This window comes from Dama dama, chromosome 4, assembly GCF_033118175.1.
Source record: "Dama dama isolate Ldn47 chromosome 4, ASM3311817v1, whole genome shotgun sequence".
Lineage (NCBI taxonomy): Eukaryota > Metazoa > Chordata > Mammalia > Artiodactyla > Cervidae > Dama > Dama dama.
In genome coordinates, this window is record NC_083684.1 from 66412874 (window position 1) to 66439030 (window position 26157).

At 42.4% G+C, this 26157-nt stretch overlaps 1 protein-coding gene across 1 annotated transcript; it reads right to left on the reverse strand.

The window, feature by feature from the left end:
- Positions 1 to 11322: 11322 nt before the first annotated feature.
- Positions 11323 to 12555, reverse strand: LOC133055186 (zinc finger protein 501-like). The gene has a single exon (XM_061140618.1). The coding sequence runs from the start codon at positions 12553 to 12555 to the stop codon at positions 11323 to 11325; it is 1233 nt and encodes a 410-aa protein (XP_060996601.1).
- Between the last annotated feature and the right edge of the window lie 13602 nt (positions 12556 to 26157).

A 26157-nucleotide genomic window follows, 5' to 3' on the forward strand; every position in this document is an offset into this window, starting at 1 on the left:
GGCCAGAACAGGGGGAGACAGGCTACAAACAATGGTGGGTCTTCGCTTTGGTCATCACTCAACAATGGCGCTCTGCGCTATGGCGGTTCAGGCTTCCTCCCCAAGCATTCCTGTTTGCAGACCTCCTCTCTCCCTCCCGTCCCCACAGCCCACAGCAGTCCTCTGCCTGGCTCTGCTCTCCAAACCCCACATTTGAGCATCCAGCCCTTGTCTGCAGTGGTGGACACCCTCTCAGGCTGGGTGGGCAGGCCTGGGGCAGTACCCTGCGTGCAGGTCTCCTCTGTCCTGCTGCCACATGCTAGCTGCCATGGTCTCTTCCCCGGATGTGGAGACCACCCCTCTCTTTCTGCTCCCCCCAGGGTTGCAGGCTCCATCTCGCTTCTTTCCCTCTTCCTTTCCTTCTTTCTTTTGATCTACCTGGCTCAGCAGGAATCCTTCTTGTCCTTTTGGTGTCCCAGGTCCTCTGCTAGTGTTCTGCAGAGGCTCTATGAGAATTGTTCCATTTGCAGATGTATTCTTGATGCGTTTGTGGAGACAGATCAACTCCATGTCTGCCTAATCCTCTGCCATCTTGGTCCTTCCGTCTCCGTTTTATTTTCAATCTAGCTAAGGGTTCATCAATTTTATGTAAATTTTTAAGGATATTCACTGAGACTTGTAAGTAAAATGCCACATTCTTTGGTATCTTTCAGCTGTGTCATCTCACAACATGCAAGATTTGATGCCAAAAAATCCAGGGTTAGAAGATTTAATCTCCAAAGCAAAGCTAGAAATATATGAAAGAGTTCACCTTGGCAACTTACATTTAATGAAAGACTGTGAATATACAATGGCATGTGAAGGACAGAGAAGATGTTTACCTGGACATAAAGAAATTGAGACAGTTTCCCATAATGCAAACATTATTGCCAACAGATATCAAGGATATGAACCAAATTGGGAAAAACACCAGTTTGAGAGATCAACATCTGCAGAGAAGTGTGTGTTAGTAAGGAAAAATCCACATTATTTTTTGAAACATACATGTTCTCTTGAGGAAAATGTGGAAAATCTGGAAAGTCATCCAGTCTCTACTGCAAATAATCATTCACACCTTTCTGAACATAGGCTTCGATTAAACATACATTCAAAACTGCCTCAAAACCAGAAATTTAAAAATGAGGGGGAAAATTCCAAGCATAATCAATTTAATGAGTCCTTTAGTAAGGGTTTATTATTCCTCAACCAACAGATATTTTCTGCCAACTCTGAGATCTGTAATATTGATATTAATGGGAGATACCTTACTGAACCATCACTGTCCAGTACATATGGAGGTATAATTAATGTGGAACAACTTTACAAGTGTAGTAAAATGAGTAATGCCTTACACAAGAGCTCTACTCCCAATAATTACAAGAGTATGTGTGATGGAGTGAGAAGCTATTCATGCAATGAAACTGGTTATAACCTTGACCAAGACCCAAATGTTATGAAATATCAGGGACTTCAATTATCAGACAATGATTCTAAAAGTAATCAATATAGAAATGTCTTTTATCAAAGTTCAAATCTTACTAGTTATAAGAGCATTCATATTGGAGAGAAAAATCATAATTGTTGTGAATATGGTAAAGGTTGTAATCAGTCTTCAAAACTTATTCAGACTAAGCAGAAGTGCTGCAAATGTAATATATGTGGAAAAGTTCTTAGTAAGTCATCAAGTCTAAACAGACATAGACTAATTCATATAGGAAGGAAGCCTTTCAAATGTACAGAATGTGGCAAAGCCTTTGACTGGCAATCAAGCCTTACTCAACATCAGCAAATTCATACTGGGGAGAAACCATACAAATGTAAAGAGTGTGGCAAAACCTTTAGCTGTTCAAATCTTACTCAACATCAGGTAATTCATACTGGGGGGAAGACTTATAGATGTACAGAGTGTGCAAAAGTCTTTAATCAGTGCTCAAATCTGACTAAACATCAAAGAATTCATACTGGGGAGAAACCTTTTAAATGTAAGGAGTGTGACAAAGCCTTTAAGTGGCGTGCAAGCCTTACTCAACATCAGCGAATTCATACCGGGGAGAAACCATACACATGTAAAGAATGTGGCAAAACCTTTATCCGTTGTTCAAATCTTATTCAACATCAGGTTATTCATACTGGGGAGAAGCCTTATAAATGTAAGGATTGTGAGAAAGCCTTTGCCCGTTGCTCAGCTCTTACTAGACACTAGCGAATCCATACTGGAGAGAAACCTTACAAATGTAAAGAATGCGGCAAAGCCTTTAATCAGAGCTCAAGTCTTACTATACATCTGCGGATTCATACTGGAGAGGAACTTTGTACAAGCACATGTGTGCGTGCTAAGTAACTTCAGTTATGTCCGACTCTTCGAGACCCCATGGGCTGTAGCCCTCCAGGCTCCTCAGAGGTCCATGGGATTCTCCAGTCAAGGACACTGGAGTGGTTGCCATGCCCTCCTCCAGGGGGTCTTCCCAATCGAGGGATTGAACCCAAGTTTCTTATGTCTCCTGCACCGGCAGGCAGGTTCTTTTCCACTAGCGCCACCTGGGAAGCCCCAGAAACCCTGTAAGTGTAAGGAATGTGGCCAAACCTTTAACTGGTTTGGAAGCATTACTCAGCATCAAGGAACTCACACTGGGGAGAAATTATGCAAATGTAAAGAGTGTGAGCTTTTACCCAGATCTCAAATGGCAACCCATTCCAGTGCTCTTGTCTGGAAAATCGCATGGACAGAGGAGGCTGTTAGGCTACAGTCCTTGGGGTCAAAAAGAGTTGGACATGACTGAGTGACTTCACTTTCACTTTTCACATTCAAGTCTCACTAGACATCAGAGATTTCATGCTCTGAAGAAACCTTACATTTGCAAGGAATGTGGCAAAGGCGTTAATCAGAGCCATCACCTCACTTGACACCAGATAGCACATACTGGAGAAAAATGCTAGAAGTCAACAAGTGATCAAAGAGGTTTGTCCTAAATATTTATGTACTTTAGAAAAAAAATGAGAGCATTTACACTGGAAAAATGTGTGAATAATGTGAAAAAATGTAGAAGAGTGCTTAATTAAAAATCAAATGTAAATAAATATTAGAGCATGCATACTAGAAAGGCTTGCATCTATACCTCTTTTCTGGAATGACTGAATTGAGAATACTGTAGAAGGTAATCCATTGTTAAAATGCATAGAAAATTAATATGTTGGTATGGAACACAAGATGAAGGGGTGGATGTTTGGAGAGGTACAGTTATTATTAATGTATCTTGGTTTATACTAACATTATTTGAGATTATTAAGAAAGCAAAATGAATGTAATTTGACTCTCATATTGCTACATGGTAAGGTTCATTTAGAGTGTGTAAATTGATTTTTGTATTTGATGGTTGCTGCCTCAAAGATAAGAGAAGCCCTTCTAATCTAGACAGAAATCATTCGTATTTATTTTCCATTAGAAGATTAAGAACACAGTAATGTAATGTGTACACTAAACATCTAAGTGGTGTTGTATGTCATTGATGTCAAACATCCCTATGGGTTACCATGATGGAAGTGTTCAGGAATCATTCCCTGTATTAATGTAAGACAGAGATTTGTTCTAAAATTGTAATACTTATGTCACTTGATTTTTACGAATAAAACTATATAGTCCATTAAAAAAATCTGATGTATTTTTATTACATCAACACAAGAAATCATGCATATTACTAGACAGACTTGTGGTAAGGACATCTTCCTTCTCCCCAAGAAAAGTGTAGAAAACCCTTCCTGGAAAAGTCATATAGTTAATGGACATCCATGTTTACTAAATAACTAGCCTCCATTTTGTAAAGCATAGAAACCACAATTCTCAGATCATTTCATCATAGGAACAGGAATGTTTCTAAAAGCTTGTAATATCTATTTAATCAAGAATCACATGGTGATCACTAAGTAAGATGCATCTCTTATGTGTTCTGCATTGGCAGATGGGTTCTTTACCACTAGTACCACCTTGGGAGCCCAAGGATCATAGAGTGGATTGTAAAATGTTCTATGTTGACTATGTGTGAATTAATATATGTTGATTAATAGAAGAGAATGATTTGTAGTGTTACAGTTGATGTGTAATGAATGAAGTGTTAACCCACCACCACCATTAACCTCTCCCACCTTTTTAAGTTTGCAGGGAAGGTATTGTAATAAACTATTTGTAGCTCAGAGGGATGGCATCTGTAGAAATTAGCTTCCTTAGTGCTTTTAAAACCTCAAATAATTTCCTGTATTTCCCATCATTTCTACATTGTACCTTTCCCCCACTATGTAACTGTTGAGACATTGTGACGGTTCTAACAAGAAGGATCATACAGAGTACTGTTGAGAGCTCCCCTGAACTGCTCCACGCTGTTGCTGCCTCAGCGTCTGTCTGGGGAGCAGGCAGCCTGCAGGTCCTTGAACTCACACCAGCCAGTCCTGGGAGCACCTGCCCTAGATCACCCCCTTCCTTGAGACCAGCAGTCTTGCTGAACCCCAGGGCCTACTTCACAGGCCCCACTTCAGTGACACCCTCAGAGCTCACCAGAATCCTGCTCCTCTGGTTTGAATGGACCCATCCACACTCAGCCTGGAGAGCCCACAGCACTTCACCCAGGGTCACTTAGAAAGGCCTGAACCCCAAGTACTGGAGCTTTCTCAGCCTGGTTCTAGCCTGACCTCCCTCAGGGGCCCTCAAGGCTGCCTGTGAATTCTCTCAGGACCTGGAGTCATAAACTCACCTCCCTCATTGCCCTTGTGGTCCTTGGTGGAACTGAGACATTCCACAACTGCCAGAGTCTCATTTTAACAAGTGCAAGCCTTAAAAACTCACAAGAACTGTAATTAAAAGCCATGTTGTTAATATTCTGAACTAATATTCATAAAATTCTACACTATGTATTTTTTAGCATGTGTTTCTTGTCTATGCTTAAAGAAGCTTCTTTCCATGGCTTTGACATACATTGAATGCAATATATAAACATATGAAGGTATACTATACATTATCACTGAGAAAGCTAAGAATGAAGAGTGTGCCTGTATTTGTACCCTGGTCTTTTGAAGAATTTAGAAGCATTAGATCAAAATTGGTACTTTCAAACTTTTTGATTTACTAAGAACTGAGAAATGACAGATTTTTAAATTAGATATATTTTACCTATTTTCCATTGAGTTCATTTTCCCCAAACTTCAGGAATCCGTGTTTTTAAGCAAACACCATTATAGTCAGTGTTTTTCCCAAGTGTTGCAAAGGTGAGGCTATGAATATCTTGAGTCTAGAGTACTTCCAGAACCATGAAATAATCTGTGTAAAACTGTTATGATGGACACATGTTATTATACATTAGCCCAGTCTCATAGTGTGCAAACAATTCCTAGGTAGCACTAGTGGGAGAAAAAAAAAATCCACCCGCCAGTGCAGGAGATGCAAGACAGGCAGGTTCCATCCATAGATTAGAAGATCCCCTGTACAAAGAAATGACACCCACTCCAGTGTTCTTGCCTGGAAAATTCCATGGGCAGAGGAGCCTGACAGGCCACAGTCCATGGGGTTGCAAAGCGTTGGACAAGACTGAGCGACTTCACTTTCCCTTTCAAATACACATTTACAGCATCATTTCCAAAGGCTTTGGTCCCTTCCCAACATACATTTTAATCCATCCTCCATACCTGCCTAGGGTTTATTTTCAAAGAAAGCTGTGATGTAAACACCTTCGTGCCTCCTGGTCTCTGAAGATGGAGGCCCCCTCACCTATGGATAGGTGGTCACAATGCAAGTCATTTTGGGAATGCCTGTGGCCCCAGGGGTCTTCCCAGGCGGCTCAGTGGTAAAGAATCCGCCTGCCAAGTAGGAGACCCAGGAGACGCGGGATCGATCCCTGGGTCAGGAAGATCCCCTGAAGGGAATGACAACCCACGCCAGTATTCCTGCTGGGAAACCCCAAGGGCAGAGGAGCCTGGAGGGCTCTCGCCCACGGGGTCGCAGAAGAGCGGGACACGGCTGGGCTCCTGAGCACGGAAGCACGTGGCCCCAGGGAGGGGAGGGGGGACAGGGCCCGGGACTCGGGGTAACTTTGGAAGATCTGGGAGAGCAAGCCTCACCCCGCCAAGGGCGTCATGTGACTCTGTCTTCCACTCGCCTCCGCCTCCCCTTCCCCAAGCGCAGCTCGCGGCCACGGAGGGCCGCCCCCAGGAGGAGCCCCTCCCGGGCATCAGGCGGGCCGAGCCGGCGTTCTCAGCGGTTCCAGCCGCGCCCTCGCCGGCTCAGGGCTCCCAGGGGTGCTGTGTGCGATGGCTCCGGCTCAGAGCCACGGAGGACGGGTGTTACAGGAGCCGCGTCAGCACCCACAGGGGCTCGTTCAACGTGCCGGCTCACGGCTTCCCCTCAAACCGGCCAGCTCACTGCTTCTTAGACGGGGGAGGCGTTGTATCCACTTTAAGGCTGCAGAGAACATCTTCAGGGAAGCGGTTCTCGTCTGGGGGCCCAGGAGGCCCCTCCTCGCAAACTCCGGCCCCTGCTCCCGGGGAGCAGCCGCGCTGCTCGTCTTCCGGCTCCCGGCGAGGCCCGGGCGGAACGCGGGGCTTCGGCGCGTCTGCGAGCGCTCAGCGCCAGCTTCAGGCCCGGAGGGGCGGCGGGGTCTGCTGGGCCGGGCCGGGAGGCGGACGCCGGTGCCGCTCACCGGTCCCGTGCTGGCGGAATCCGGGGAGCGAACACGTGTGGACACAAAGGAGGGCTTGACGGCGCGTCTCCGGGAGGAGCTGATCGTCCTCAGTCTCTCCTGAGACAAGGCCAGGAGAGGTGGGCCTTCTCGGCTTTTCAAGCTCCTCCTGCCTGTGGGCGTGTGGGGAGCAGGCGAAGGCGCCCTGCTGACGCCTTGGAAGGTGTAATCTCAGGACGCTGAGTGATTCTTCCCCAGGACCTGAGGAGAAAACGACCCAGGGCAGGAGGAAAAGAGGAGGAAAGGGCCGCTTCTCGGGTAAATGTCCTGTCCTGGGTCAGAGGCTACGTCTGCTTTTCCTCCTGAAATGCCCTGCATTAACAGTTTATAAACCTTTCATTCTCTACTTCTGATGTTGCCTATTGAGGTGGTTTTCAACTGCTAATTTTCTCCCCCTTTTATTCTGATGACAGTCAAGATCAGAGCTTTAGAATATTTCTCCCTCCTGTCCCAGAGCCTTTTCTCAGGTGTCTTGTCAGCATCAAGGCTCCCTGCAGAACATGAAGCATTCTCACCGAAAATTAATGACTTTCCTTGTGGCTAAGAATGCAGGGGACATGGGTTCCATCCCCGCTCCGGGAAGATCCCACGGCAGTGGAGCAGCTAAGCCCGTGTGCCACAACTAGAGAAAAGCCGGCATAGCAACAAAGACCCAGCAGGGCCAGAAATAAATGAGTAGGTAAAAATAGAAGAGCCTGGGATTTAGGAAGGGTGCTGGTTTCCTGGGCTGCTGGGGAAGACCTATGAGGAATTTACATTTGCTCATGAATTTTCAGGCACGTGTAATCTAGTACCTGTACTTATGAGAATAATTGGTGTCAGAGCAAGGCACCCGTGGGCTTCTGGTCTATACAAATGATGCCAAGGCAGCAGTATCTTGGAGCACTGTAGGTAACTCTCATCAATACTCCTATGAATCCATATTGTAACCATCATAATGTCCCAGTAGTTAAAATGAGAAAATGCCAGCCCAGGTGGGATGCATGAGACAAGTGCTCCGGCCTGGTGCACTGGGAAGACCCAGAGGAATCGGGTGGAGAGGGAGGTGGGAGGGGGGATCCGGATTGGGAATACATGTAAATCCGTGGCTGATTCATATCAATGTATGACAAAACCCACTGGAAAAAAAAATAATAATAATAATAAAAAAAATTTAAAAAAAATGAGAAAATGACACATTGTACCATTTATGAAAAATATGATCTCAAATTATTTGAGGGTTACGGCCAGTAGAAAAAAAGGAATTACTATGAGATGTCATTCTGTGTGCGTGCCAAGTCGCTTCAGTTGTGTGTGACTCTTTGCAACCCCATAGGCTGCAGCCTTCCAGGCTCCTCTGTCCATGGGATTCTCTAGGCATGAATACTTGAGTGGGGTGCCCTGCCATCCTCCAGGGGATCTGCTGGACTCAGGGATCAAACCAGCATCTCTTATGTCTTCTGCATTGGTAGGCAGATTTTTTTTTTTTAATCACTAACACTATCTGGGAAGCCCCATGAGATGTCATCCTACTGTGTTATTACAGATATTTTATACTCATCATCAGTCAGTCAGTTCAGTTCAGTCGCTCAGTCATGTCTGTCTCTTTGTGTCCCCATGAACTGCAACACGCTAGGCTTCCCTGTCCATCACCAACTCCTGGAGCTTACTCAAACTCATGTCCAACGACTTGGTGATGCCATCCAACCATCTCATCCTCTATCATCTGCTTCTCCTCCTGCCTTCAATCTTTCCTAGTATCAGGGTCTTTTCAAATGAGTCAGTTCTTCGCATCAGGTGGCCAAATTATTGGAGTTTCAGCTTCAGCATCAGTCCTTCCAATGAATATTCTGGGCTGATTTCTTTTAGGATGGACTGGTTGGATCTTCTTGCAGTCCAAGGGACTCTCAAGAATCTTCTCCAACACCACAGTTTAAAAGCATCAGTTCTTTGGCACTTAGCTTTCTTTATAGTCCAACTCTCACATTCATACATGACTACTGAAAAAACAATAACTTTGACTAGACAGACCTTCTTTGGCAAAGTAATGTCTCTGCTTTTTAATATGCTGTCTAGGGTGGTCATAGCTTTTCTTCCAAGGAGCAAGTGTCTTTTAATTTCATGGCTGCAGTCACCACCTGCAGTGATTTTCAGGCCCCCCAAAATAAAGTCTTTCACTGTTTCCCCATCTATTTGCCATGAAGTGATCGGACCAGATCTTAGTTTTCTGAATGTTGAGTTTTAAGCCAACTTTTTCAGTTTCCTCTTCCACTTTTATCAAGAGGCTTTTTAGTTCTTCTTCACTTTCTGCCATAAGGGTGGTTTCTGCATATCTGAGGTTATTGATATTTCTCCCAGCAATCTTGATTCCAGCTTGTGTTTCATCCAGATGCTTAGGAAGCATCACTATGAACAAAGCTAGTGAAGGTAATGGAATTCCAGCTGAGCTATTTAAAATCCTAAAAGATGAGCTGTTAAAGTGATGCACTCACTATGCCAGCAAATTTGGAAAACTAAGCAGTGGCCACAGGACAGAAAAAGTCAGTTTTCATTCCAATTCCAAAGAAAGGCAATGCCAAAGAATGTTCAAACTACTGCACAATTGCACTCATCTCACACGCTAGCAAAGTAATGCTTAGAATTTTCCAAGCCCGGCTTCAATAGTACGTGAACCGTGAACTTTCAGATTTTCAAGCTGAATTTAGAAAAGGCAGAAGAACCAGAGATCAAATTGCCAACTTCTGCTGGATCATCAAAAAAGCAAGAGAGTTCCAGAAAAACATCTGCTTCTGCTTTATTGACTATGCCAAAGCCTTTGACTGTTTGGATTACAACAAACTGCGGAAACTTTTTAAAGAGATGAGAATACCACATCATCTTAGAAATCTACCTCCTGAGAGGTACCTGCTGAGAAATCTGTATACAGGTCAAGAAGCAACAGTTAGAACTGGACATGGGCCAACAGACTGGTTCCAATTTGGGAAAGGAGTACATCAAGGCTATATATTGTCACCCTGCTTATTTAACTTATATGCAAAATACATCTGTGAAATGTCGGGCTGGATATTCACCACCAGTTATTGACAACTTAAAAAAACCTGGGAGATGATAATGTTGGTATTAATCTTTATGTTGGTGGTGGAATACTTGTGTGTATGCTTAGTCGTGTCTGACTCTGCAACCATGGACTGTAGCCCATCAAGCTCCTCTGTCCATGGGATTCTCCAGGCAAAAATACTGGAGCTGGTTGTCATTTCCTTGTCCAGGGGATCTTTCTGACCCAGGGATGGAACCCACACCTTCTGTGATCCCTGCATTGGCAGGCAGATTCTTTACCATTGAACCACCTGAGAAGCCTGTTACTGATGAGAACACTTCATCAATTATACATGAAGCTTAATAAATTAAAAGCCATTCCATTTTATTAATTAACATATAGTAAGTTCACACATAAGCTAAATAAAACTTTCCAAAGTTTAAAATCTTTGATCAAAATATAGATTACAAGCATCTGGAAACATTCTTGTTCTTCTGATATACTGATCAGAGAAATAAGATATTTATGGTTTACAGAGAGCAATTACTCAGTAAACAAAGATGTACATTCATTAAATAAACTTTCAGGGAAACGTTACATATATTTTTCTTAGGTATAAGATTTCCTGATTGCTACCATGTCAAGTAAAATTTATGACTTCTAGTTACTGCTGTTATAAAAATACATTGGAATTTTAGTGAACTGCCATCTTTATATCCGTAAAGAACAACTGGCCCCACTATTTAAAATTTATAATGACCCTCTGTCTTACTTTAATACAAGGAATTATCCTCTCAACACTTACCTAATGGTGACATAGAGGGATATTTTAAACAATGACAGTCATCACCTTCATTTAGACTTTCATTGTATATTTCACATTTCAAGGTCCTTAATATTCCATAGAAAAGTAGATAAAAATTATTTCCACCTAACATATAAGGGCTTCACCTAACTTTGAGGCAGCAAAGATCAAGAATATTAACTAATTTTTTTAACTAAAAAAAGAAAATTAGTTCACATATACACTAGAAACAAAGGTATAGCATGTAGTACTTTGAGACTCCAATTATATTAAATTTCACTTTCACATAATGTCAATATAAATAAGGATACAATGATAATTGTTCTGTCAAACATCTCTCACCTTGGTCCTATGATCCACAGTAAGAAATAATTTTTCCAAGTGTTTTAACTTTGGAGTATTTTCTATAGTATCCTGATTTAAAATAATACCAGAAAAAGCTTAATGACTGAATGCTATCTTTGATGAATTCTCTGATATTTATTTAGACCTGAGGTTTTAAATTCATTTTGTACATTTCTTATAGCATTAAGCATTCTTCCCAATATGAACTCTCTGGTGTTTCCTGTTGTATATGTTTAGGACAAACCTCTTTCATCACTTATTACATTTGTACGGTCTCTCTCCAGCACACGCTCTCTGATGCTGCATGAGGTGACGGCTCACTTCAAGGCTCTGTCACATTATTTACATTTGTAAGACTACTTGGCAGTATGAATTATTTTATGGCAAGTAAGGTTTGAGTGGCAATTAAAAGAATTCCCTCATTCTTTACATTGGTATGGTTTCTCCCCAGTATGAATTCGCCTATGTTGATTAAGGTTTGAAGTCTGATTAAAGGCTTTGCCACATTCTGTACCTTTATAAGACTTCTCTCTGGTATGAATTCGCTGATGTTGAGTAACATGTGAACGCATGGTAAAGGCTTTGCCACATTCTGTACATTTATAAGGCTTCTCCCCTGTATGAATTCGCTGATGTTGAGTAACATGCGAACGCCTGATAAAGGCTTTGCCACATTCTGTACATTTGTATAGCTTCTCTGCAGTATGAATTTTATGATGTTGATTAAGATTTGAGCAACTGATAAAAGCTTTGCCACACTCTTTACACTTGTATGGTTTCTCCCCAGTATGGATTCGCTGATGTTGAGTAACTGCCGTACTTTGGTTAAAAGCTTTCCCACAGTTCTGACATTTATATGGTTTTGCCCCAGTGTGCATTCGCCTATGTTGATTAAGGTTTGAACTCTGGGTAAAGGTTTTGCCACATTCTGTACATTTGTAAGTCTTCTCTGCAGTATGAATTCTGAGATGTCGAGTAAGGTTTGAGGGCTTGCTAAAGGTTTTGCCACATTCTGTGCACTGGTTAGGTTTCCCTCCAGTATGGGTTTTCCTGTGTCCATTTAGATTTGATAATTGAGGAAAGACTTTCCCACATTTATTCCACTTGCAGTGTTCCCCCTTAGTATGAATACTTGGGTGTTGAGTAAGTTGTGATGACTGGTTAGAAACTTGACCACATTCACTAAATTTGTAATTGTTTTCTTCAGTGTGGATACTCCTATCTGTAATAAGATTTGAGCTTTGATAAAAGACATTTCTACATTCATTCCTTTCATCATGGTTCTCTGAACACTGAGTTCTCTGATGATTCATGAGACCTGAGTCTTGGTCAAAGTGATTCCCAGGTTCAAGGCATGGGTAGATTCTGGCTCCATCATAAATACTGTTGTAATAACTGACGATGGAGCTCTCGCTTAAGGCCTCACTCGTTGGATTACACACGGAAGGTTGTTCCGCATTATCTGTACTATGATACCCATTGAATGGTGGCGGCCAGATAAAGACTCTCTCATTATTATCGACATAACAGATATTGGAATAGGGAGAAAATGTTTGTTGGTGGAAAAGTAATGAGCCCTCGCTAAAGGATCTCTCAAATTGATCATAGTGAGATTTTCTTCCTTTATTTTCAAATCCCTGACTTTCAGACATGTATGACTGACTGTTTAACTCAAACCTATGTTCATACTGGCTTGAGTGATTATTTGTAGCAAACACTAGATGACTTTCCATGTTTTTCAAATTTCACATCAGAGAATATGAGTTTTTTTTTTTAATCATGTGGGCTCTTGCTTAAAAAAAACATATTTTTTCTGCCAGACTTACTGACTTCAAATAGAATTATTCCCAATTTGACACACATCCTCAATTTCTTTTGGCAATTATATTTTCATCATGAATAACTGTCCCGATGTGGTTACATCTAAAATAATATCCTTTTTGCACGTCACAGGCCCCCTTAACTTTCCCAGTCTTTCATTAAGTACAAATTTCCAAGCTGAGAGCTCTCAGAACTTCCCAGCACATCACACATGAATCTCCTATTCACGGCTTCTTTGGGAAAAAACCCTGGATGTCCTGAGAAGATATTGCTGAAAGATAACAAATAACCAGGATCCTACTTAGTACTTTGAGTGAATATGCCTTACAGTTGTATGCAATATTGACAAACCCTTAGCTAGATTAAGAAGAGGTGAGATGCAAGGAAGATCAGAAGTAAAACTAATGGCATTATACATGTTACATAGAACAAGAAATATTTCTATCAGGCTTCTATGAACTATATTACACCAAAAAGTTGAATACCCCAAAGAAAGATTCAATTTCTAGAAACATAGAACCCCTTAGATGTTTGCATGAGTGAATTAAAAAATTACAACATATCTACAGCTATTAATAAGGCTAAAAAAGTAATTTTAAATATCCCTGGAGTAGATGAACTCATTGGAAAATTCCAGCAATATTTCAAGAAAAACTATGATCAATTCTCCATAAGAGACTGACATGTACACACTCCTCTATTTACGATGGATAGCCAACAACGTCCTATTGTACTTGTTCAATGTCATGTGGCAGCCTGGATGGGAGGGGAATCTGGGGAAGAATGGATACGTGTATATGGGTGGCTGAGTCACTCTGCTGCCCACCTGAAACTATCACAACCTTGTTAATCAGATATACTCCAAATCAAAATAAAAGAACAGTAAAAAAAGAAAAAAATTCTGTGAGTTAGTACATGTATTAAATGGTTTTAGTCTTGATGAGTTGGGGTAAATGCACTTAAAATGTCTAAAATTTGTTCATAGAAGAAAAAATTGGGAGGTAGAAATTGGGGGTTACATTTTGATTTCAGGGAGTGAGTCTGAACTTTGGAGAGCCATGTTTGAAGTTTCCATTGGAAATTAGAAAGCAGGAAGCATATATCTGTTCCCAGTATTTCTGGAATTTTGCCAACTGATCCCAGGATCTCCACAACTCTCCTCACACTTTTCTGACTTGAGGCACAGTCAGGAATTTGGAAAGGCCTTAAGGCAGACTTTGTCAGAACTGTGAGCAGCTTTTCCTTGGTCCCCCAAAGCAGCGAGAGTGTGCAGGTCCCCACAGACTAGGAGGAAGGTTTTGGCTCTCAGTGAAAGTGAGGGAAAAACCACTGGAGCTGAAGAAGAACACACGGAGGTTTAAGAGCAGAAGAACAGGGAAGGTCATGTCCCTCTTTGACAGAAATAAACCCAGGCTTCTCATTCTAGTGAAGCAGGCCTCCCCAAACCACCTGAACAAGTCTGGCTACCTCTGTGATCTTTGGATCCCTCACCTGTGTCATCTGCTTCATTCATTCACACCTAGCGCTGGGATTCTTCCTTTACTCCAAAGAGGACCTGTTCATTAGAAAAATGAATATAATTAGGACTTTGGGTTTAACATATACACTCTAGTATGTACAAAAACAACCGAGAAGGATCTGCTGCGTAGCCCAGGGAACTATTCTCAACATTTGTAATAACCCATAAGGGAAAAGTGTCTGACTTGACTAATGAAAGCCTCTCCTTATAAAACTCAGTATCTCTCCTGAACACAGTTGAGTGTTCAAATTTCAAAGCCAACGAGCATCAAAGAGACACGAGGAGGAAATGGAGTTTCCACCTTAACTGTGTTGATTGTGCACCTCCCTCACTACGTCTTGCCAAGATTTTAGTAAAGATAAACAGAAAAAAATGGAACTTGATGGTGTGGGAATCTGGCAGAAAACACCCAAATCGGTGACCATCAGGTGTAATGGGATAAACTGGTGTCAGGTGAGAGAAACACTCAAGAAGACAGATGGTCACTGCTTGGGTACTTTCGGCAAAAAATAAGGAAATCTCAATGTATCTTGAAAAAATTTCAGTTTTATGCATTCTTACCCCATACGTACTTCCCTGTTCTGTATCCCTCACAGTGCATTTCAATAGCAAACCTTTCTTACCATGTAGAGAATATTCTGATTTTTTTGAGAAGTCTCCAAGGAATTCTAGACCACTCAGGTTTCCTGTTTAGTTTAATTGCTCAGTTGTATCCAACTCTTTGTGACCCCATGGATTGCAGCATGCCAGGCTTCCCTGTCCATCACCAATTTCCGGAAATTGCTCGAACTCATGTCCATTGAATCAGTGATGCCGTCCGATCAACTTATCCTCTGTCATCCCCTTCTCTTCCTACGTTCAATCTTTCCAAGCATCAGTGTCTTTTTCAGTGAGTTAGCTTCAGGTGGCTAAAGTATTGGAGCTTCAGCCTCAGTCCTTCCAATGAATGTTCAGGGTTGGTCTTCTTTAGGATGGACTGGTTTGATCTCCTTGCAGCCCAAGGGACTCTCAAGAGTTTTCTCCAACACCACAGCTCAAAAACACCAGTTCTTTGGCTTTCAGTTTTCTTTACAGTCCAGCTGTTACATCCATAACATGACTACTGGAAAAACTATAGCTTTGACTAGTAGGACCTAGTCAAAGTCACCCTGTTTATATGTGCATTTTCTTAATCTTCTTCTAAAGAGCTGAAGTTGTATCCAGATATAAGGAAATGACTCCACTTTCTTCTTATTCACTAAGATCCCAACACCCCACCTCATCCCAAGGGGAATTTTGGATATTGATGCCTTCCCTTGCTGATCTTTCCAAAGGGGAATATTTTGAGTAACGTAAGCTGTTAATTCCCACTGGGAATGCCCTGTAGGGAGCCTGGAGGCAGAAAAGGAGAAGAGGCTCATGGAGAGAGAAGAGCCTGATTCTGACTCATAAAATAAAAGAAAAAACAGTATTTAATAGTTGAAAACCACCTTACCAGGCAAGAATGTCAGAAAAAGAGAAATAAAAATGCGGATGTTTTCAATCCAGGGCATTTAAGGGAGAAAAAGCAGACACAGCCTCTCACCTGGATCGGGACATTTACCCGAGAAGCTGCCGTTTCCTCCTCTTTTTCCTCCTGCCCTGGGTCGTTTTCTCCTCAAGGTTATGGGTAAGAATCACCTCAGCATCGCGAGATTACACCTTCAGAGGCATCAGCACAGCTCCTTCACCTGCTCCCAACACCCCACAGGCAGAAGGACCCTGAAAAGTGAGAGAGGCCAACCCCTCCTGTTCTTCATCTCAGGAGAGATCCAGGACAATCAGCTACTCCGTGGAGACCAATCTAGGAATTGTTGTTTTTGTCTATACTTCTCTCTTCATATAAATTCCCCCAAATTCTGCTCACACGGGTGTGTGGGCTGCACTGACTTGCCCCTTTAAAGCCCTTGCGGAGCAGAACTTGCTGCCTCTCCGCTGATGAAGCCGGGCCTCAGCTCTCACAAGTGGACCAGGAGCCGCGTCCTTATCCCGGCCCCCCCTCAGAATCCCCTGGAGCACTTCCTACACACCGCACTGGTGCTCCCACAGGACCAAGACAGAACTCTGTGGGGAGGGCACCGGGGAGGTCATTTCCTAACACTGGTCACATGATCCTGATGGGAAACAGATGGAAACCACTTGGCTAAAGATTGTTTTGGCTTCCCTGATGGCTCAGCTGGTAAAGAATCTGCCCGCAATGCGGGAGACCTGGGTTTGATCCCTGGCTTGGGAAGATTCCCTGGAGAAGGGAATGGCTGCCCACTCTGGTATTCTGGCCTGGAGAATTCCATGGACTGTATAGTCCCTGGGGTCACAAAGAGTTGAACACAACTGACTGACTTGAAATTCACTTCACTTCAAAGACAGTTTCTGAACCGTTTCAGTATATCCAATCCCATGAGGTCAGAGCCTCTCTCGAAGAGGTTATGAATCTGTAGGTCGGAGGTGGGGCCATGAAATGAGTCTTCAGCAAGTTCCCGGTTTGTTCTGATGCTTCTCCCCCAAGACCCACACTCAGGAGCCCTGAGCTTCAGCTCTCACACTCAGCACAGCTGAGACCTCTCAGGAGGGGAGGATTTAGGGCAGGAGTTTCTTGGAGAGGTCAAGGTTAGAACCAAGCAGAGAAAGCTGCAGTACTTGGGGTTCAGGCCTTCCTAAGTGACCCTGGGTGAAGTGCTGTGGGCTCCCCAGGCTGCGTGTGGATGGGTCCATTCAAACCAGAGGAGCAGGATTCTGGTGAGCGCTGTGAGGGAGTTACTGAAGGGGGGCCAGTGAAGTAGGCCCTGGGGTTCAGCAAGACTGCTGATCTCAAGGAAGGAGTCATCTAGGGCAGGTGCTCACAGGACTGGCTGGTGTGAGTTCAAGGACCTGCAGGCTGCCTGCTCCCCAGACAGACGCTGAGGCAGCAACAGCATGGAGCAGTTCAGGGGAGCTCTCAACAGTACTCTGTATGATCCTTCTTATTAGAACCATCACCATGCCCCAGCAGTCATCAAAAGCAGAGAAAGATACACTGTAGAAATGACAGAAAATATATTCTCACATTATTTGAGGCTTCAGGGCAGTAAGGAAACTAATTGTTACAGATGCCATCTCTCTATGCTGCCTAATGGTTTATTGTCACAGTCTCTCCCCCGAACCTAAAAGAAGGTGACAGAGGTTAATGTTGGTGGTGGGTAAATCATTCATTCATTACACATCAACTTTATCACCAGAAACCATTCAGTTTTATTAACTAACATATATGAATATCACACACAGTCAGAATAAAACCTTCTACAATCCACTGTGTGATCTTGATGAAAATACAGACCAACAAGCATAGACAACGATATTCATTTGTCTGATACAATGATCTGAGAATTGTGACTTCTATGGTTACAAAATGGAGGCCAATCATTTAATAAACAAGATGTACACTAACTACATGACTTTTCTGAGAAGGGTTTCCCATACATTTGTAGGGTATCAGAGACGTTGTTATTTCAAACATGTGAACTAATAGTCATGACTTCTGTTGATATTATAAAATACATCAAGATTCCAATGAACTGTCATTGTATTATCCTTAAAAAGCAAATAACATAACTATTGAAAATTTAGAACAACCCTTTGCCTTACTTTGATACATGGAATTATTCCCTGAACACTTATATGATGGTGACCTACAGGGCTGTTTGAAGGAATGACAAACGCTGCCATTTAGACATTCAGTGTACACGTTACATTACAGCGTCCTTCTAATGGAGAGTAAGTATAAACGATTTCTCCCTAGGAGAGAAGGACTCCTCTCATCTTTGAAGCAGCAACCTTTCAAAATGTTAAGTTGGCATACACTAGAAATGAAGCATAGCATGGAATCCTTTGAGAGTTTCATTACATTCATCTTGATTTTCAAACAATCTCAAATCATGTCTCTATCAACAGAATACATTGCTATTGATTGTACCTTTCTAAACACCAACCCTTCATCTGGTGACCCAGAGTAACATAACAATTTTCTATCTCTTTTAACTATGAATTACTATCTACAGTAATTCTCCTCCAGGAACTTCAGAAAAGAGGAATTGATGACATGCTTTCTTATACATTCTCTAATATTTATTCAATTTGGTTACTTTGCTATTTTTTTAAACCATCATTCACTTATCTTTCTTGTATAAACCCTCTCCGGTTTGTTTTCTCAACTGTATACTTGGGGTGAACCTCTTTCATCACTTATTACATGACTAGTGTTTCTCTCCAGTTTGTGCTCTGCACATACACTAAAGAAGCAGGGTGACGATACACAGCCTTGACTTACTCCTTTCCCAATTTGGAACCAGTCCATTTTCCATGTCTGGTTCTAACTGTTGCTTCTTGACCTGCATACAGGTTTCTCAGGGAGCGGGTAGGGTGGCCTGGTATTCTCATCTATTTAAGAATTTTCCACAGATTGCTGTGATTCACACAGTCAAAGACTTTAGCATAGTCAATAAAGCAGAGGTGGGTGCTTTTCTGCAATTCCCTTGCTTTTTCTGTCATCCAACGAATGTTGGCAATTTGATCTCTGATTTCTCTGCATTTTCTAAATCCAGCTTGCACATCTGGAAGTTCTCAGTTCACGTACAGTTGAAGGCTGGCTTGAAGGATTTCGAGCACTACCTTGCTAGCATGTGAAATGAGCAGAACTGTGCAGTGGTTTGAACATTCTTTGGCCTTGCCCTTCTTTGGGATTGGAATGAAAACTGACCTTTTCCAGTTTGGTGGCCATTGCTGAGTTTTCCAAAGTTGCTGGCATATTGACTGCAGCACTTTAGCAGCCGCATCTGAGATGGTTGGATGGCATCACCGACTCATCGGACATGAGTTTGAGCAAGCTCTGGGAGATGGTGAAGGACAGGGAAGCCTGGTGTGCTGCGGGTTGCAAAGAGTCAGATGCGACTGAACAAGTGACAAGTAGAGTCAAGGAATTAGAATTGATAGACATAGTGTCTGAAGAACTAAGGGCGAAAGTTTGCAACATTGTGCAGGAGGTGGGGACCATAACCATTCCCAAGAAAAGAAATGCAACAAGGCAAAATGGTTGTCTGAGAGGCCTTACAAATACCTGAGAAAAGAAGAGAAGCAAAAGGCAAAGGAGGAAAGGAAAGATACACCCATTTGAATGCAGAATTCCAAAGAATAGCAAGGAGAGATAAGAAAGTCTTCTTAAGTGATCAGTGCAAAGATACAGAGGAAAACAATAGAATGGGAAAGACTAGAGATCACTTCAAAAAATTAGAGATACCAAGGAAACATTTCATTCAAAGATGGGCACAATAAAGAACAGAAACAATATGGACCTAATAGAAGTAGAAGATATTAAGAAGAGGTGGCAAGAATATACAGAAGAACTGTACAAAAAAGTTTTTTATGACATTGATAACCACAATGGTATAGTCACTCACCTAGAGCCAGATATCCTGGAGTGTGAAGTCAAGTGGACCTTAGAAAGAATTACTACCTATAAAGCTAGTGGAAGTGATAGAATTCCAGCTGAGCTATTTAAAATCCTAAAATATGCTGCTGCTAAAGTGCTGCAGTAAAGCTGATATCTCCACTGGAAGTTGCACAAACTCGTCTCTATACCATCACAGCTGTCTTTGCAAACTCAGCACCTTTAGAACGTCTGAGTGGACAAGGACGGCTCCCCCAGTCACAGCAGGTGTAGCTGTAGCAGCTGTAGACTTCGTGGGCTCCCACACTAGGGGGCAGGGCCAGGCCGGAGTCTGAGCTGCCCCCACAGCACCACAGCAGGTCCAGCTCCATGATGAATGCAATCCTGGGCCATGACTTCAAGGATCTATGCTGGTGACCTGGTGAAAACAACATCTGAGAGGCACCAGGGCCATGTGCCAGGATACCCATGGTTGAGGTGGGGCCAAGGGCAGTGCCAACCAGGGTCACACGAGACTCACACAATGGGTGAAAGTGACACACAGAGCACATCCCAAGGGGAACATCCCCAGGGCAGCAATCCTCAGGGGCTTCTCTCCCGGGGGTGTGCTCCAATCCCACCTGCCTCCACACAGATCAGGATCACAGTGAAGAAACAGATCTGGGGACTCTGTTCCACCAACCAGGGCGCAGACCCACCACAGACAGGGCGGTGACAGCCACAGAGCGAAGGGGAAGGTCCCCTCAATATCCAGGGCAGGCTCGGGTCACAGAAACAGCAGTCAAAAGTCCATCAAGGGGGTTAGGTCACAAACCTCTGGACCAACCTCACCCACCAGGGGACAGACACCAGGAGCAAGAGGAACTAGGGTCCTGCAGCCTGCAGAACGGAGACCACACACGCAGAAGATGTGACAAAATGAGAGGACAGAGAAGTGTGTTGTAGAGGAAGGAGCAAGATCAAAACCTGCTTAGATAAAAACTAAGTGAAGATGAGAGAGGCAAGCAAATGATTACTTTTTGCTTAAAGTCCTCTTAAATTGAGACACCAAACATTTTCACAAGGGCTAGGTGCCTACTAATCCTTTCATTTACTTCTTTTCACCTGCGTTTTAATTTGAGAATGTTCTATTAGATGTTTGAATCTAAAAATCATAAATGATATGACACAGAACTAATGTCCTAGCAAGTGAGGACATATAAGACAGAGGCCAGGGAAACTCATGACGAACAAGATAAGTTAACAAAGTAGTAGTTCTTAAGAAATTAAATAAGAAGTGAGACTTTAGAAATATGATGGATCTAAAAATAAAAAAAATATGATGGAAACACATGGGACTTGACTCAGTACTCTTTGGAGACCTAACTGGGGAGGAAATCTAAAACAGAGTGGCTGTATGTATGTATAATTGATAATGTTTTCTGTACAGCAGCAGAACTTTGTAAAACAGCTACACTCCACTAAGAATTTAATAAAAAGATTTCTATATTTTCTAAAAAAATCTTAACAGTTTGAAACAACCATTACAAATATGGAAAATGTTCTAAGTTCTATATGCCAATTTATTTTAAAATTCTTTGAGGAAATTGAATATATTAAAGTGTTTTACCATTCAGGAATTGGGACAAATACACTTAGGTATTTAACATGAGCTCGTAGAAAGAGAAGAGAAACTTTAAAGTAACCATGAGACTTTCATTTTCCCATTTTAGGGAGGTTTTGCTTTATGCAGTGAAGACATTACTTAAGTTTGAAATGAATAAGGGCATATCTGCAGTTTCCAGTGGATTGGAAACTATAAATGAGAAAAACAAACAAACAAAAAAAACAAACCTGTCCCAACTATTCCTAGGACTTTGACAGTATGTCTATGACTCCACTTACACAGTTCTGTTTAAAGGTAGAAACAAACTTTAAAAGGAATATCATATAGTCACTCAGAAGTGTGCACAGTTTTCCTAGGATCCCCAAGAAATGAAAGAGCACCCAACTCATGCAGGTTGTCACAGGCCAAGAGGAGAATTTTAGTTCTCACTGTGAGTGAGAAAAGCAATCACTGGAGATGAATTCATGAATGATTCAAGAGACAGAATGGGGCAGGTGATAGCCATCTATGACAGCAACAGAAATAAACCCAGGCTTCTCCAAAATCATTTCCACTGAAGCAGATCTTCCCAAACCACATGATACAGGATGACTTCCTCACTGATCCTCACAGAATCAACTATACGTATATATAGCCACTCTGTTTTAGATTTCCTTCCCAGGTAGGTCTCTCACTGTACCTCTCACCTGAGTCATCGGCTCCATCCATTCACACCTACCTAGGTATATGCCTGTTGTCTGCATTCTCCTTATATTCCTGAGATCCTTCATTTGCTCCAGAAAGGTGACCAAGTCTGGCTTAGACACAACAAGACCTGTTCCTCAGAGAAAGGAATATTTGTTGTGCTAGAGATTCATCAGTTACCAATCCAATATGTATTCAGGCGAGAAGAGAATGCATGGGTGAATGTTAAAAGAGCTCAGGGAATGAGTCCCCAAATACTTCCCCCCTCCCCCAAATACTTTATTGAAAGTACCTATATAATGCTAACTAATACAAAAAGTTAGGTCCTGAGATTCTGGTCAAGTGCCACTAAGGCAAAAGTAAGTAGTGGAAATAAAAACAAAAAAAAAAAAAAGAAAAAAAAAAAAAGTAAAAAAAAAAAAGTAAGTAGTGGAAATGTGAAATTAAGAGAAGATACAACTATTTAATACCACAGAACTTACACAATTACCAATGACCTAGAAGGAGGCAGTTACATAAAGGAAGATAAAGGTTACAAGCATAATGAATCATCATAATGAAGCCTTTCTTTCTAAACTCACAGATACTCATTTCCACCTACAAAGCAGAGATCTGAAACAAATGTGTGGAGCAGAAACTTTCAGAAGACATTCTAGAAATGAAGGAACCAAAACCCTGAGGTTTAGATAAGCGATTCTGGAAGGCAGTTGTCCTCACCCAAGGAGGCCAGGTTCCTATAGTTCTCTACCATCATGTCCGTGTACAAGTCCTGCTGACCGAGGTCCAGGCATTCCCACTCCTCTTGAGTGAAGTCTATGGCCACATCCCGGAAGGTCAGCCGCCCCTGAAATACAAAGTACAGATACCATGTGGCCGTGGGAAGACTTCCTAATGTGACCCATGATGGAAACAGCAAGTTCAGAGACATGGTTTTCCTTTAGGTGAGTGGCTGCTATTACACAAGAATATAACTTTTACACAGTAGTATTTTCCTTTTTTGGGTGTTAATTCTAGAAAGTCTTGTAGGTCTTCATAGAACGATTAAACTTCAGCTTCTTCAGCATTACTGGTCGGGGCATAGACTTGGATTACCGTGATATAGAATGGCTTGCCTTGGAAATGAACAGTGATCATTCCGTCTTTTTGAGATTGCATCCAAGTACTGCATTTCAGACTCTCTTGTTGACTATGATGGCTACTCCATTTCTTCTAAGGGATTCCTGCCCACAGTAGTAGATATAATGGTCATCTGAGTTAAATTCACCCATTCTAGTCCATTTTAGTTTGCTGATTTCTGAAATGTCGATGTTCACTCTTGCCATCTCCTGTTTGATTGCTTCCAATTTACCTTGATTCATGGACCTAACGTTCCAGGTTCCTATGCAATATTGCTCTTGACAGCATCGGACCTTGCTTCCATCACCAGTCACATCCACAACTGGATGTTGTTTTTGCTTTGTCTCCGGCTCTTCATTCTTTCTGGAGTTATTTCTCCACTGACCTCCAGTAGCATATAGGGCACCTACCAACCTGGGGAGTTCATCTTTTTGCCATTTCATACTGTTTATGGGGTTGTCAAGGCAGGAATACTGAAGTGTTTGGCCATTCCCTTCTCCAGTGGACTACATTTTGTCAGAACTCTCCACCAGATTTGGGTGGCCCTGCACAGCATGGCTCATAGTTTCACTCAGTTAGACAAGGCTGTGATCCATGTGATTAGATTGGTTAGTTTTCCATGATTGTGGTTTTCAACCTGTCTACCCTCTGATGGAGAAGGATAAGAGGCCTATGGGAGCTTCCTGATGGGATAGACAGACTGAGGGGGAAACTGGGTCTTGTTCTGGTGGGCAGGGCCATGCTCAGTTATTCTTGAATCCAATTTTCTCTTGATGGGTGGAGCTGTGTTCCCTCCCTGCTATTTACCTGGGTTCAAACTATGGTTGGTTTCCCTGGTGTCTCAGATGGTGAAGTGTCTGCCTGCAATGTGGGAGACTTGGGTTTGATCCCTGGGTTGGGCAGATCCCCTGGAGAAGGAAATGGCAACCTATTCCAGTACTCTTGTCTGGAAAACTCCATGGACAGAGGAGCCTGGTAGGCTATAGTCCATGGGGTCACAAAGAGTAGGACACGACTGAGTGACTTCACTCACTAAACTATGGTTGAGGGAATGAAGATAATGGTGACCTTCCTCAAAAGATCCCATGCATGCACTGCTAGTCTGTGCCCCCAACCCTGCAGCAGGCCACCACCAACCCTTCTAGAATTAACACCCCCCAAAAATGTAGTTTTCATTATAGGGGACTGGAATGCAAAAGTAAGAAGTCAAGAAACACCTGGAGTAACAGGCAAATTTGGCCTTGGAGTACAGAATGAAGCAGGGCAAAGGCTAATAGAGTTCTGCCAAGAGAATGCACTGGTCATAGCAAACGCCCTCTTCCAACTACACAAGAGAAGACTCTACACATGGACATCACCAGATGGCCAAAACTAAAATCAGATTGATTATATTCTTTGCAGCCAAAGATGGAGAAGCTCTATACAATCAGCAAAAATAAGACTGGGAGCTGACTGTGGTTCTGATCATGAACTCCTTCTTGCCAAATTCAGACTTAAATTGAAGGAAGCAGGGAAAACCAATGGACCATTCAAGTATGACCTAACGATTATACAGTGGAATGGGAAATAGATTTAAGGGACTAGATCTGATAGACAGAGTGCCTGATGAACTATGAATGGAGGTTCGTGGTGACATTGTACAGGATCATCAAGACCATCCCCAAGAAAAAGAAATGCAAAAAAGCAAAATGGCTGTCTGAGGAGGCCTTACAAATAGCTGTAAAAAGAAGAGAAACCAAAAGCAAAGGAGAAAAGGAAAGATATACCCATTTGAATGCAGAGTTCCAAAGAATAGCAAGGAGAGATAAGAAAGCCTTCCTCAGCAATCAGTGCAAAGAAATAGAGGAAAATGACAGAATGGGAAAAACTAGAGATCTCTTCAAGAAAATGAGAGATACCAAGGGAACATTTCATGCAAAGATGGGCTCGATAAAGGACAGAAATGGTATGGACCTAACAGAAGCAGAGATATGAAGAAGAGGTGGCAAGAATACACAGGAGAACTGTACAAAAAAGATCTTCACGAGCCAGATAATCATGATGGTGTGATCACTCACCTAGAGCCAGATATCCTGGAATGTGAAGTCAAGTCGGCCTTAGAAAGCATCACTTCGAACAAAGCTAGTGGGGTGATGGAATTCCACTTGAGCTCTTTCAAATCCTGAAAGATGATGCTGTGAAAGTGCTGCACTCAATATGCCAGCACATTTGGAAAACTCAGCAGTGGCCACAGGACTGGAAAAGGTCAGTTTTCATGCCAATCCCTAAGAAAAGCAATGCCAAATAATGATCAAATTACTGCACAACTGCACTCATCTCACATGCTAGCAAAGCAATCTCCCAAATTCTACAAGCCAAGTTTCACCAACGTGAACCATGAACTTCCAGATGTTCAAGCTGGTTTTAGAAAAGGCAGAGGAACCAGAGATCAAATTGCCAGCATTCGCCTCATCGAAAAAGCAAGAGAGTTGTGCTTGTGCTTCCTCAAGCGAAATAGAAAAAGCATCTATTTCTGCTTTATTGACTATACCAAAGCCTTTGACTGTGTGGATCACAATAAACTGTGGAAAATTATGAAAGAGATGGGAATACCAGACCATCTGACTTGTCTCTTGAGAAACCTGTATGCAGGTTAGGAAGCAACAGTTAGAACTGGACATGGAAGAAGAGACTGGCTCCAAATGGGGAAAGGAGTGCGTCAAGGCTGTATATTGTCACCCTGCTTATTTAACGTATATGCAGAGTATATCATGAGAAAACTGGGCTGGAAGAAGCACAAGCCAGAATCAAGATTGCCGGGAGAAATATCAATAACCTCAGATATGCAGATGACACCACCCTTGTGGCAAAAAGTGAAGAGGAACTAAAAAGCCTCTTGATGAATGTGAAGGAGGAGAGTGAAAAAGTTGACTTAAAGCTCAACATTCAGAAAACTAATATCATGGCGTCTGGTCACATCACTTCATGGGAAATAGATGGGGAAACAGTGGAAACAGTGTCAGACTTTATTTTTTGCGCTCCCAAATCACTGCAGATGGTGATTGCAGCCATGAAATTAAAAGACGCTTACT

Excerpts from the sequence above, each read along its gene's own strand:
- LOC133055186 (XM_061140618.1), bottom strand. The coding sequence starts at position 12,555 with ATGTCTGAAAGTCAGGGATTTGAAAATAAAGGAAGAAAATCTCACTAT.